Here is a 15,964-nt window from a genome sequence, read left to right as displayed (position 1 = left end):
AGGTCATTCTTCCCCAGACATTAAAAAAAGAAAAGTTCTTGGAGCGGAGGTGTTTTGACCTCCATCTCCAAGTATATGCACCTGATGCTCTCCTGTCTGTGGAGAAGTGCATGTAAAAGATACCGTACGCATACATGTCAACTCTTACGGATCACCCGTAAGACTTACGGATTTTTAAAAACATTTTGACAGTCTTACGGGCATAGGACAAATTCCTTGAATTTAAAATCATCAGTTCCCCGTTCTTTTGCAGCTCGCTTATGGATTTCTTATGGATTTTTGTCCACAGTCTTACAGGTGTTGATCAGTAAAGGTTGGCATCTATGCTGCTAATGAAAAAATGCAGCGAGTTAAGACTATATCTGAATTACCGAAGTTAGACATCCAATATCTGATGAGTAATAAATCAGTGTGCTCCACTGGTGTCAGAATGAACCAAAACAAACTTTACCATTATACTCGGGCATTGAAATAAGTCTAGAACGGTCGTTCAGGTTACCGGGAGGTTACCACATGTAAGAAAAGTCGTGAACGGTGTTTCATTCTTGACAAGATTTTCAACATGTATACTACAATAATCATCTGGCACACATGTAAGGACGTTAAAAGTAGTAGTAACAGGAATTCAATTCTAACTTTCATATAGTTGTGGTAACCTGTAGGTTACCAGGCTACATTTTGTGGTAACCTGTAAATGGGTTACCAGACACAATGCTTATTTCGATGCCTGTATACTATAATGTCATCATGCAGACATTCATATCCTTGATTTAACTGTGTATTATTTCTTTTTCAGCTGACGTCGTGGCTGGAGGAGTTGCAGCAAGAACTACAGAGTTCCGAGATTGCCGACAGTGTCGAAGGTGCAGAGCAGTTGTTGACCCAGTTCAACCAGCAAAGGGAGACAACCATTGAAGCCGCCTACAACACTGTCGGAGAGGGTGGGACCCTTCTTGAACAGTTACGGTAAGTGTTTTGATTTTATTTATCTTTTTGATTATTATTTGCATGGTAAAAGATGCAGAAATAACATTTAAGACAAAGTTTCTCTCTTTCACAGTGATGGTTAAAACAATTATGGTAAGGATTTTGTTTTGTTGGATTATATGCATATATCTTGGTGATATATGCAAAATGGTCTTGAAGTATCAGTTTAGCAAAGTTGTCTCCCTTTTGCCATCGTGGTTTACATCTGTGACATGATCGAACTGTAAATCATGTAGGCAGGAACATGCTAAACTAAAAGATATTTTTGTGCTATTATTTAACTAGTTAAATTAATTACCCACCTTGTAGATTACAATATTCGAATATACTTTAAAACAAGCTGGGTTAATAGAAGTTTTGGACCAGTTTTAAAAAGAAAAATTCGCATTTTCTCCATTGTGTAATAGGAGTTTTTTTGTTTATTTCAACAAAATTTAATTTTTATTACAAAGCTAATAAACATTAATACACATGCATGTAGGAATATAAATACTTTATGATGAATATTGTCATGAATCACATCAAGTTCAAGAATTTTGAAAGTCACCATCTCACAGAATATTTTATTTTTTAAATTTTGATTCGTAACAGTTGATTAGCAGCTACTAATGACTGTTTAGAATTGTGTGGCAATCACTGAAACTTATATAGTGAATTACAATGCAATACTGAACTAAATATTCCCTGGTTCTGTTTTGAAAAATCCATCAAGATTGGGAATACACATGCTAAGAATGTCCTCGAGTGATCTGTGAGGAATCAAGTTGTATAGGTAGCAGTATACCGAACAACATCTCACCAGGTCAAAGGTCAAAGTGCACTCAACTTTAAATTGCTCATTAAATAAGACTATGCAGGAAATATTTTGTTCAGTATCACGTTGCAATTCGCTACGCAAGTTTGAGAGATCGCTACACAATTTTAAAACATTAAACAGTAGCTGCTAATCAATTTTCAATTGACTAGAAATAATGATAATCAAAATGTTCCCTACCATATCTACCATTTATGTGAAAAAATGTATGTTTAAATGTTTCATCTGGCCAGTAAATTTCTGTAATTTAATTTGAAACTAGTGTCAATGTATCAGTTACTACTGTACTTGAAACATGTAATTTTTATCTGAAAGCAGCAACGTGACTCCCACTCCACTTTGATTTACTTTAAGGATAAATTGTTGTAGTATTTTATATTCATGAGGTATGTATTACTTGAAATGTTGCATGTAGAAGCTTTAGCCAACTATTGCTATTGTCGTCTATGGAATTTGATTCGGTGGTTTACATTCTAGAAGAATGTCCTTTAAGAATCTACTCCCGTGTAAATTGAAGATTAAAATCACTAAATATAAAACAAATACCTAAAATCTTCAAGTAATGAGCTTTGAAAATTGTTCACTCATAATAGCAGTCTGAACATTCCCTGAAACATCTGAAACATTTTTACTGTTCTTCACTGAAAGATAGCAAACAGCAGTCTCGGTACGAAAATCTGAATCGTGAGAATTTTAAACCATAATGAAAAAATTAAGAGTACAGGGAACATTTTGTTCAGTATCGCAATTCACTACGCAAATTTCAGAGATCACTACACAATTATAAAACATTAAATGGTAGTTGCTAATCAGTAATCAGTTTTCAACTGATCACCAACTCGGCGGGATGTAGCCCAGTGGTACAGTGCTCACTTGATGCGTGGTCGGTCTGGGATCGATCCCCATCGGTGGGCCCATTGGGTCATTTCTTGTTCCAGCCAGTGCACCACGAGTGACAAATCAAAGGCTGTGGTATGTACTACTTTGTCTGTGGGATGGTGCACATAAAAGATCCCTTGCTGCTAATCGAAAAGAGTAGCCCATGAAGTGGCGACAGTGGGTTTCCTCTCTTAGTATCTGTGTGGTTCTTAACCATATGTCTGACACCATATAACCGTAAATAAAATGCGTTGAGTGCGTCGTTAAATAAAACATTTCTTTTCGTTCTTTCTGATCACCAACTGTCGCTGATAAAGTCTTTAAAATAAAATGTTTCCTGTGGTAAGTTTACTGTTATTAACAGTGAAAAGATTTCAGTCTAAGAATACACAAGACTAAGATTCTTCTTCTAAAGACTGGTATCCTTCCAGTCGTAATGGTATTCTAATGGCCTGTAGTCTTGATCAGTACTTACCAGTCCTTAAGTTCAGATTATGTTGCTATGATGAAATAAAGTCAGGTTTCTGCCAGAGGGTACGAAGGGTAAAATTACATACCATAAAATCTTGGAAATTAATGGATATATTTTTATAATTTTTAGAAAGATTATAGTAAGATAACTGCTGTTTAGAATTTGTGAAAGTGCATGAAAACGCAGCGTCCAATTTCAAAACATTTTGAACTCATAACCACCTAGTAGGGGCACTGTTTTGTTTTGTTTTTATTACATACCCGCAAATTATTTTGTTTTGGCAGAAAGCCTAAAAGTATTTTTCTAAATCGCATAATTGTTTGATGTTTGATGTTTCGACAATATACTGCTGGCATCATCAGAAGTTCTACAGTTTGCCTCTTTATGTTGTACAGAGGGAGTTACATAATTATAAAACTTGGCTTTAGACATGTGCCCCACTCTGGCTATAGTGAAAGGATTGCAGTGGCCGGTCAACATTTTTCCATTTGTCATAAAAGAATTCTGTCTTACAACCTGACGACTGGAATTTCGCTGATTTGTTACAGCGTATTATTTTGGAATGTCCAAAATGTTATGTTTGTAAAACAACCAAAAAGTTAGTTTTGATAATAATTCAGTTGACTGATTCTCAGGTATGTACAGTGAAACCTCTCAAAACCGGATCTTCTGTAAACCGGAATTCCATCAAAACCGGATCTTCTGTAAACCGGAATTCCATCAAAACCGGATCTTCTGTAAACCGGAATTCCATCAAAACCGGATCTTCTGTAAACCGGAATTCCATCAAAACCGGATCTTCTGTAAACCGGAATTCCATCAAAACCAGATGTTTTTTCATGGTCCCTATTTAAATATCTGTGCAGAAAAGAACCTCTCTAAACCGGGTACCTCTTAAAACTGGACTTTTTACTTGGTCTCAAGAGTGTCCGGTTTAGAGGGGTTTCACTGTGTAATTTTTCTTGAAGGTTGTTGATATATTTATTAAAAGTATGAATGCATCTTATAATTTCTTAAACCAAACAATATACCATTATAACCATTCATTTACAAGGCATCTAATAAGACGTCCATTTTTTTTAATATAATGTAATCTGATCCACTAAACCGACCTCAGTGGCGTCGTGGTTAGGCCATATGTCTACAGGCTGGTAGGTACTGGGTTCGGATGCCAGTTGAGGCATGGGATTTTTAATCCATATACCGACTCCAAACCCTTGGTGAGTGCTCCGCAAGGCTCAATGGGTAGGTGTAAAGCACTTGCACTGACCAGTGATCCATAACTGGTTCAACAAAGGCCATGGTTTGTGCTATCCTGCCTTTGGGAAGCGCAAATAAAAGATCCCTTGCTGCTAATCAGAAAGCGTAGCCCATGTAGTGGCGACAACGGGTTTCCTCTCAAAATCTGTGTGGTCCTTAACCATATGTCTGACGCCATATAACCATAAATAAAATTGTTGAGTGCGTCGTTAAATAAAATATTTCTTTCTTTCTTTTTGATCCACTAAATGTTTTAGCCATGGTGGTGACTCTGTCAACTTAGGGCGACTAAGAGTTTTACAAAGGTAGTCTGTTGGGCTACCATTGATTTTAGGGTCTGGCGAGTGAGCATGGTATTAGTTGAAAAAGAAAGACACTGAAACTGAATCGAATGTGATAAAACACACCATGTCTATGTTGGTGCGAACTACAGATCTGGCAGCAGAAGACATAGAACATGCTCTAAATGCATGTGAAAATTATAAAAAATTAAATTAAATAATTAAATATTTTAATTATAATATATAGTTTTTTTGCTCAACGTTTAAGTTCTGCATTTCTCACAAACTATAAGTCCTAATTTTAACATGCATTGAGATGCACATCTATGAATGTAACTATCAGTGACGCCAACTAAATTTATGGCAGGTGAGACATTGAATTCTGCAGAATTCATCTTTTGCAAAGGTTTCTGCTTGTTTGAAATTCCTTTCCTTGCAAGGGAAATCCATCATCTGAATGTCACTGACTACCCTTTATGCTCTCCATCATCTTTTTTTGTAATAGATCTCATGAATTTCCCCATGAAATGTGAATACCTAGCTTTGTATATGATTTGTCTATCAGGTGTCCTGTCAGATAGAGCCATCTTCCACACGTTTCTAAAAGATTCAGTGCTACTATTGATAGGTGATAGGTGTAGCATCTCTCGTTAACTCTCTGTCTGTCTGTCTGTCTGTCTGTCTGTCTGTCTGTCTCTCTCTCTCTCTCTCTCTCTCTCTCTCTCTCTCTCTCTCTCTCTCTCTCTCTCTCTCTCTCTCTCTCTGTCTCTCTTTCGCTCTCTCTTTCTCTCCCTCTCCCTATCCCTCTCCCTCAATCCCTCTCTCTCCCTCTCTCCCTCTCCCTCTCCTCCCTCTCCCTCCCCTCTCTCTCTCTCTCTCTCTCTCTCTCTCTCTCTCTCTCTCTCTCTCTCTCTCTCTCTCTCTCTCTCTCTCTCTCTCTCTCTCTCTCTCTCTCTCTCTCTCTCTGTGTGTGTGTGTGTTTATTCATTTCATTTCAAATTATTTCCGTGCTTGTATAGAATTAAGGTTCAAGCACACTGTCCTGAGCACACCTCAGTTATCTGGACTGTCTGTCAAGGACAGTGGGTTAGTTGTTACTGGTTGATAAGAGAAAAGAGGGTGTAGTGATCTTACACCTACCCATTTAGTTGCTAAAACTCACTCTGGGTGGGAGCTGGTACCGGACTGTGAACCCTGTACCTACCAGCCTTATGTCCAATGGCTTAACCGCGACACCACCGAGGCCGGTGTTTTTATTTAATGAAGCACTCGTCACATTTTTAATTATGGTTATATGGAATTGGACACACAGATAATGAGAAAGGAAACCCACTACTGCCACACAGTGGGATCCCCTCTTTCCAAATAGCAGCAAGGCATCTTTATATGCAGCATCCCACAGACAGGATAGTTATACCAGTTGTACAGCATTGACTGGAATGAAAAACAGTCCATTGACAGTGTTTCTGCCAGAAAGAAATTTTTGGGTATGGCACTAATGGAATTGAATGCAACCACAGTCAAGAGGGGGAATGGGGGGCCTCCTCCAGAAAAAAAGAAATGGGTTAAGTTTAGGGTTAGGGTTAAGAAAATCATACAGTAATGATAAGAGTAATTAATTTTGTCCGAAAGCCGGATTGATGGGCCCATAGACTGGTATCAATCCTAGATTGACTATGTATCAAGCAAGCACTTTACCACTCTTCTACATCCCGCCGTGTGGAGACCTGTATGAAAGAAGGAAATGTTTTATTTAACGATGCACTCAACACATTTTATTTACGGTTATATCACACAGATATTGAGAGAGGAAACCAGCTGTCGCCACTTCATGGGCTACTCTTTTTGGTTAGCAGCAAGGGATCTTTTATATGCACCATCTCACAGACGGGGTAGTACATACTTTGATATACCAGCAGTGGTGCACTGGCTGGAATGAGAAATAGCCCAATGGGCCCACCAATAGGGATCAATCCCAGACTGACTCCGCATCGAGTGAGCTCTTTACCACTGGGCTACGTCCCACCCCTCCCCAGACCTGTATGATGCAGAGCTCTGGGTGAGCAGACAATTTTATCACAGTATCTATTAAAACATTATCTGCTAAATTAAAAAAATTGAAGAAACCCAGCTATATTCCCAACAACATACCAGTCAGCAGATAAAATTATTTTGCCAAATTCTGTTTTGAATTGGTGAATGTGGCGAGTGTCAGCGTGCCCTGTGATGATATAACTTTTTCTTTCTCGTTTTGTTCACAAATATACATCGAAGCAGTTGAGGACAATATTCCTTTTATCGGCTTGTATGTCATACACTGCGTGTACATGCAGTACGATAATTGAATATATCTGAATACACGAACACTCCACAGCATTGTCCTCCAAAGAGATTCATTATCACTCTTTAACACTTACTCGTGTGGTCACCACAGGCTTGACCACGCTTCATTGAACATCAATACCGTGCTCTACTGATCACTGAAGCGTGCCACTAATATATGTAGTTAAATAACCCAGTGACAAGCTTCTTTACCTTTACACGACTCCCACGATATGTCGGCTGAAAAGAAAAAAAGAAAACCCTAACAAGGTGTGGTAGTGTGTGCGTTGTTTGTACTTCTCAGCACTAGCTTGCTGGACACCGATATGTAACCTATCGTTCTGTCCTTCTGTCGCTATTGACAGTTCCTGGGCTCATATGTTTCCACGACAGCTATAATAATTCATTACTCCGGGAAGCAGACAGGAGGGAGAAGCTGCAGTTCACTTGATGGCGGTTGCCCTAGTCACTGAAATAATTAACTCTCTTGTTCTGACATGACTTGAGGGTTGGACAGCCCAGTTACAGGAGTTACGGAGTCCCATCGGTGTTCTGTGGCACTTTTATGTCTTCTTCATTTATGCAGTGTGTATATTGACACAGTTAATTTGTCGGTGTATCGGTGATATGTGTTTGTGTGAAATTTGATACTGTTCATGTTTTAGAGTGATATTTCACCTGTTTTAAAGCGAAAGTGATATTTCACCTGTTTTAAAGTGAAAGTGATATTTTACCTGTTTTGGAGTGAAATTAATACTGTCAATGTTTTGGAGTGAAATTGATATTGTCCATGTTTTGGAGTGAAATTGATACTGTACATGTTTTTGTTTGATATTGACACTATCCAGGTTCTGGAGTGAGGTTTGGAGTGAAATTGATACTGTCCATGTTTTGGAGTGAAATTGATACTGTCCAAAGTTAGGAGTGAAATTAATAATCAGTGTTGTATTTTTTGTCTGAAATTGACACTAACCGTGTGGCCAGAAAGGTGGTGATAATAATACTGATTACTGGCATCATGACCTCTATAGGCGGTGAAACAATAACGTGATTAAAGCAAATTCCAATAATTGCAGAGATTACGAACTTTATACCAGGTGCATTGATTTTTTTCTACCATTAATTTTGTGTTTGGATATCAGGGCAGGTGTCCTACTTGTTTATTTGTATCCACATGTCAGCATTTATTGATTAAAATATCCTTACGAGGCGTACCTGTATATAAATAAGTGTGCTACGTTGTGTTGTTAACCTTGGGCGTATACACTAACTTACAGGTAGATGTGTTAGAAGACAAAGCTTGCATCTATATATTTACTTGGTCCCGAAGGTGTCTGGTTTAGACATGTATGTAATGTGATAAATGAAAATAATACATTGGATCCGCAGTGTTTGACAAATGTTTAGGAAAGTCATTAGCCCTCACAGGAATGTTGGCTAGTTCCCTATGTATTACAGTAACACAGGTGATACTATCCACCAGTCAATTTTTTTTAACTGCCACAGTATTGCAAAATTAGATTGAAATCTAGTTAAGTGTAATTGACGCAGTTTTGAAAACATCTGAATTATAATGCAGTACTTCCAACAGATCTTCAGCAGTTAAATAATTTGTAAATTCATTGAAAAAAAGAAAGAAAAGAAAATAAGAAGCTGCATATTCAAACAGCTATAGTTTTGTGAATGCATTGATAAAGACTCGTGTGTGGAGTGCAAACAGTGGAAGCTACATCAAAGAACAGGTGGTTTTGTTCCTGGACATCTCGTGTGCCTTCTGCAGGAGATATTTAACAGAATTCTCTTACACTGATGCTCTAAGGATAAGACGTCTGTATAGAACAGGTTCTTGACCAACTAACCCCAGTGGTTTGTGAATTAATGCAGGTTGTTTGTGTTTGTAGTGCAGCCAGATCTGTGTTTGGGTTGACAAATTGTGTGTTGTGTTGTCCTACCGTGTCACTACAGTGTTATGATTGGCTCTTGTTGAATTCATATATAGATGTTTTTGGGCTTACTGTGGAGAATTTGTGACAACAAGTTCTGTGCTTGTCCAGATTGGATGTTTATTTCTGATTTGAAGATTTAATTCACGTGTTAATGAGTGCCATATTACTGTGACAGTTGAAGTTTCAATTTGATCATACAGCAATACTGTACTCGAATATTACAGAGATGAAAATAAGCAGATTTTTTATGACAATTCAGATGTCAGTGATATTTGAAAACTGATTCAGTCCTTGGGTTTTTTGTTACTTTTTTCATGAAAAGCTCAAAGGAACCCCTTATTTTTCACAGTAATTAATTTTTTTTTAATTTTTATTATTCAATGTAATTTTCATCCATGATACACACATGTATTATTTTTCACAGCCCTTTAAAAGTTTTAGAATTTTTTATTCAATATAATTTTCATCCTTGATACAAACACACACATGTATTCATCAAAAGCATCTTTTTCTTCTGATGTTAATATTAAGAACTGTACTTAAAAGGAAGAAGATATATTTAACTGAAGACATTTCTTCAAGACTGAACGACAAACATACTGTCGTATCTATTGCATCAATAGAACCCTACACACAGAGAGGTCACACGACTAGCTTTGATCCTTCCTTACTGGCCAGTCGACCAGTCTAACACCTGTGATTGCCATCTCTAAGGATTATCCTCCCCGTACATGACAGCACAATGGAGTTACCAGCAACAGTTTTCTATTACCGTAATACAGTCGGATCTACGATCATGTCACCATCTTGTTCCTCAGTTTCACCATTCACGGCGTAATTCACTTTGTCTACACTAACGTTTTTTTCCCGTTGTTTGCCTTCGACAAACAGTGAAGGCTAATACGCTAGGGACAATCCGCTGACACGCTATATTAACACGCTAATTTGATAAATTGTGCTGCATGGTGGAAAAGTCTAAACCATGCCAAGTCACTGGTAATATTGTTCAGCATTCTCTTCTGCCTACCTGTAGATGCAAATCAAAGGAACTTTTGGATACTCTCTTTCTTGTTAAAATACATATTTGATGAATTATGCTGCAAGGTGGAAACCATAAACTTCTAAGTCACTGGTAATATTGTCCAGCACTTTCTCCTGCCTACCTGTGCTATCAAGGGAAATTCAGGATATTACTATTCTGTATTGACACACTAATTTGATTAACTGAATTTTTTAATTGAAGTCACTGGATTGTAAAATACATTAATGTGGATACATACATGTGCGTGACAAATTACCTTTAAAGGCACGTAGTACGGAAGGGTTTGAAAAACGAACACCAGCAGGCCTTTAGTTCCATGTTGTGACTGATGTATTGATTCCGTTCATAATTGATAAGGCTAGTCACCAGATGTCGGCTTGATGGCTTTCTAGACAACTGTCGATGATACGCTGGGTCAAGGCATCACACTACTAAAAATTCATTAGGATTTTGTTTTTATTATAGTGCGATAGAACTAAGGTTTACCACGTGTGCGTATGGATATTTGTTGTCAGTTTTCTGTGCTCGTCTTTGGATTGATTTCAGTGTGAAATTAACATTGAAAACATTTTTTTTTTTTAATTTATTTCAGAAATGTATAATTCTGTTGGATAATTTCAAAAAAATATTTAATGAGAAATATAGTAATTAAAAAAAAAAAGTTAAAGTTAGGCAGTTACAATTTTTCGAGTTTAAAAGATCTCACACCATTATTTTAAAGCTACAAAAGAATTAAACACTATCATAAGTACAGAGAAAACTTGACATATACATGTGTATGTTTAATACATTTATGATCTATTTTGATAAATTCAAAGTCTGCACAAATTAAACATTATCTAAATATTTTAGAAACATTTTTCCAAATCTGTTAATTTAAAATTTATAAATCGTTCAAAAGTTTATAACAGTATATAACATTGAGCTAAAACAGACCTAGACATATAAATTATGTAATACTCTTCTTTTAAAAATCTATTTTGAACCGTCAAATGTCATAGGTTCAATTCAGTATCAAGATAAACTTTTTTTTTATTGATCTACACTGTACCACTTTTTTTTTTCCTATTATACTCTCACTTTTAGTCCAAGTATTGACCATAGTCGATAGATTTACTTACTGCTAGTGATTGTTGATTGGGGCAGATGTTACAAATTGGCAGATACACGTGTATCAGATAACCGATAACTGACCAGAGTTGTCTTGTTATTGTGTGATAAAAATTCTATATCGTCTCTGTAAAACCAGGCTGTTCTTAATGCAAGGTACATGGACATGACGATATTCTGGAGTATATTGTGATATATACACTGTGTTAATACACTAATATTAGTCAACAGGTTGTTTTATTCTTGATTCAGGTATTGTGTGATGGAAGTATATCTCGACTGTGACCAACTCCTTTTAATACATATGTACATATACAGAAGTATATGTTGATTGTGATATACAAGTTAATAATGGTCAGTAATGAATCAAAGCATCAAGCATTAGATCTTTGATTCAGTTATTATGTGATAAAAACATTCTCTTATGTGGGACCAGTGAATGTATTTACACATACCAGGTTATATCGATGCATCAAGGATTTGATTCGTTGATTCAGTTATTAAGTGATAAAAGAATACCTTCTGTGTGACCAGTGCATGTTATTACCTGTTCAAAGAAGAATTAACATATAACGGATATCAAAGCATCAAGCATTTGGTTCTTAGATTCAGTCATTGTGCGATAAAGGGATATCATCTGACTACCAGCATACAGCATACGGTGACTACCAGCATATAGTACGTGAACCAACAATAAAACCAACTACAACTAGGTATAGATGGTCAGGTAAAAAAGTTTCCGGTTCACCGATTTTGTGTGGATAGTGTGACCCAAGTAAATTGCATAAGAAGTTTGCCAAACCAACAGTTGAGGTTCTAGGAGTTCCTGATTAATTTCCATTGCTTTGGTATGTTGAACAATTACCAACCATCTGAAACCACCTATGGGTGGTTGGTTGATTTTACTGTTATGTCATGTTCTGTACACATGCATTGTGATGTACATGTAATGACGCAATCCTCAGCATTGTGAACTTGATACATAGCAAATCTTCACTCCATCTGCGTCCCATCATAAAAAGCAAATTTGATCATATTGATTGGGCGAGTGTTTTATCATGCAACAATGATAATTCCATTACACAACATGTCTATTAATGGAATTATAATCAACTTGAGTGAGTTTCACGGGCGGTTGTGGTACTGTTTTCTCTACAACTAGGTCACGTTTGGATCACTGTCTGTGATGCATGGATGGGATTAATTAACAAATCCCGGAATATGCAGTTTGACATAATTACAGATTTTTGTCTGATGGAATATTTATTAATTAATGGAAGATTTGTTTTTATATTCATCTCTTACTGTGACAGTGTTTATATATGAATGACTTCAATTGAAGTCATGCTTGAAATTTTCACGTGGAATGCTTGTACTAAATGGACATTTTGTTTATAAAATACACCTAATATACTGACAGTTAAATGTGTAAAGTGCATAGCACATATCTGAAATGGATGTGAAAGTTCATTCGAGTCGGAAAAGAAATGGATTTTCTTTGTTGATTTCATGTATTTTTAATGAACAGAAGTGTTGTGTAATGTCTGCCAAACATGACAGTGACTGCTTAATTGCATGTTTAAAGTGTAGAAAAACAAAACAAAACTAGAACATATTCTGTGAAATATTTTCTGTTTTCATCGGATTACGTTTTCTTAATGGAAGTTTTGTTTACAAGAAATGCTGTAATTGTGATGGAGTGTATCTGTGACGTTTAAACAATCTGGATAAGACAGTTGGAATGATCAAACAGAATACTGCTTTCTTTAAAATTACCTTTAATTAATGGAATTGTGAATTAAAGAAAATTGTGACTTGAACACAAATATAGCAAAATACCATTATGACCGTAACAACAGAAAAATATTTGGATTGGAATATACAACACAAAATTCATTAATTGATGGAATGTGTTCCTTACAAATATACTTTACTTACACAATGTTCAATTATGGAATGCACAAAACATGTACATGCATATGAATATGCTTTATTACTAGTTGTATATTGTACATGGATCCAATTACCGGTGCGTACAAAGTTATGTTCACCAGTATAACAAGGACATTGACAGTTACATGTTGCTATTCTGAAAGGAAATGCATTGAATGTCAACATATGTTGTTTATTTACCGTTAAACTTTCGTGTATGTTGTGCCTGTTCGTCTAACTTGTTATTTATCACAGTTGTGACATCATCATTTTAGGAAATGGTTCAAAGAACATGTAATAAGCTGAACTTTTATACAAAATGGGGACCAATTATCAGACAGCTTTTTCATTTTAAATACTACACTGATTGAACTTTTGATGTTGGTAATAGTAATTTGGTTTTGCATTCAGGAAAAACATCTGACATTACTGATTTTAAAATAACCAGAAATCACACAAATAAATATCTGGAAAAAAAAAAAAATAGATTCATGAAATATATAAGAGACTGTTGTAGTTTACATAATCAAATGAACAGACAGACAAAACAAATATGACAAACCATGCTTTGGTATCTGTGTGTGTTTTATAAGAAGATATTTCTTTGGTACCAGACAACGTTCTACCGAGTTCGTTATCTTGGATACAAAATGGCGACCATGATCATCAAGCTATCGTGGATTTCTACAGTTGCATTGATTGAAATGTTTTTGATGTTGTTGGTGCTAACGATTCAGTTTTGTGTTAAGACTTACTGTGGATTGAAATGGATTGTGGGTATTTTCTACAGGGACATGGCGATCGAAGACGACAGGAACCAACTGTCCGACTGCAACCACATCGAGGGTAAGTAGGTTTCAGTTATCTCCCTTTTTTATGTCCTCACTACCGATTGATTGAATGATGAAGTGAGCACATTCAGGTATGTTGCAGTTATCTCCCCATTTATATCCTATATACTGAATGAGTGAATGAGTGAGCACATGGAAGGTGTTTCAGTTATCTCCCTCTTTGTCCTTTTTCCTGAATGATTGAATGAATCAATGAGCATATTGAGTTTGATGTTTCAGTTATCTCCCCTTTTATGTCATCTACTGAATGAGTAAATGAGAGCACATTGAGTTGTTTCAGTTTTTTTTTTTTTTATGTTCACTAATAAATTATCGAATACATTGAGGGAAATGTTTCAGTTATGTCCCCTTTTATGTCCTTGTCACTGTATGGTTGAACGAGTATTAGCACACTGAGGGTGAGTAGGTTTGAGTTGTCCCTTTTTGTGTCATCCATGAATAAACACATTGAGGGAGATGTTTCAGTTATCTCCCCTTTTATGTCATCTACTGAATGAATGAGGGAGTCAGCTCATTGAGTGTGATCATGTTTTATTTATCTCCCCTTTTATGTCCTTAATACTGAATGATTGAATAAGAGTGAGCACATTAAGGGTGGATATGTTTCAGTTATCTCCCTTTTTATGTCCTTGCTACTGATTGATTGAATGGAACCAGCCTTGGTAGCATCATGGTTAAGCCATCGGACATAAGGCTTGTAGGTACAGGGTTCGCAGCCCAGTACCGGCTCTTACCCACTAAAAACTAACCCACTGTCCTGGACAGACAGCCCAGATAGCTGAGGTGTGTACCCAGGACAGAGTGCTTGAACCATAATGGGATATTTATAAGCACAGCAATAAATAGAAGAAAGAGAAAGAAAAATTGAATGAATGTATGAATGAGCACATTGAGGATATTGCTTCAGTTATTTCCCCTTTTATGTCATCTACTGAATTAGTGAGTCGAGTGAGCACATTGAGAGCGAGTATATTATGGTGTTCTCCCCCCCCCCCCCCCCCCCCCCATACTGAATGCTTGAATTAGTGAGCTCATTGAGGATGAGTATGTTTTGGCTATCTCTTCTTTTATGTCCACAAACTGAATTAATGAATGATTATTCCATCCATCCATCCATCCATCCATCCATCCATCCATCCATCCATCCATCCATCCATCCATTCATCCATCCATCCACCCAAAACCTACCCACCCATCCATCCACTTATCCATCCATCCACCACCCACCCACTTATCCATCTATCCATCCATCCATCCATTCATGAAATCATGCATGTCAAGCAGCATTGCACTTATTATTATTATTATTTTTTTTTACTGTATATATATTTAAGAGGAAGCAAAATTTATAGTTATTCTTTCCAAGAAGAATGTTGTAATTTAAATGTTATTATAAGAGACATTTTTATTTTACCTTCACTATTAAACATAAATTTTAAAATGGATGCTACATGTATGACCCAAGCACTTCAGGAAAGCTCTCTACCAACTGAGCTAAATCCTGCCCCATGATGCATAACATAAAAATAAAAATAAAATAAAAATAAAATTAGTTTCTTTAAAATACATTTAAAATATCCATCTACTACACAACCTTAGTACTAGAGAGTTAGAGTTAGGTAGAGCATCAGTTATCCTAATACTGTTAATGTAACTGAACAATCAGTTACATGTAGTCCATCCCACAGGGAACACCTTTTTTCATACTAAGGAATTTATTACAAGTTCAGGGCTTCTAGAATTTTTATCAAATCCACTAACCATGGGATCAGTGATTTTAAAACTACTAGCTACGATTAAAAATTCACTAGCCCTACTTCACTTTAAGTTAATATGTTACTAAATAATGGTAATAATAAGATATGTCACCCAAATAGAAAGATAGAGCTTAAACACACTAACATTGGGGGGGGGGGGGGGGGTGGGGGCAGGATATTCATATTTATATAATAGACTTAACTGTAACATTTGACCAAAACATTTCACTAGCCGTCTGGCATAGCAGTGGTAGTTATTTACTAGTCCAACATTGAATATCACTAGCCATAGGAGTGGGGCTACCATAATC

At 36.4% G+C, this 15,964-nt stretch overlaps 1 protein-coding gene across 1 annotated transcript in view; it reads left to right on the top strand.

Annotated features, from left to right (window-relative positions):
- Window positions 1-15,964, top strand: part of LOC121387390 (kalirin-like) — a 270,398-nt gene that overhangs the window by 26,803 nt on the left and 227,631 nt on the right. The window contains exons 15-16 of the mRNA XM_041518493.1: window positions 797-966; window positions 13,836-13,891. Coding sequence (XP_041374427.1) covers window positions 797-966; window positions 13,836-13,891 — 226 coding nt within the window. The remainder of the gene's footprint in view (window positions 1-796; window positions 967-13,835; window positions 13,892-15,964) is intronic.

The sequence above is a fragment of the Gigantopelta aegis genome, chromosome 13 (genome assembly GCF_016097555.1).
Source record: "Gigantopelta aegis isolate Gae_Host chromosome 13, Gae_host_genome, whole genome shotgun sequence".
NCBI classification, from domain to species: domain Eukaryota; kingdom Metazoa; phylum Mollusca; class Gastropoda; order Neomphalida; family Peltospiridae; genus Gigantopelta; species Gigantopelta aegis.
This window is presented reverse-complemented; position numbering and strand designations above follow the sequence as displayed.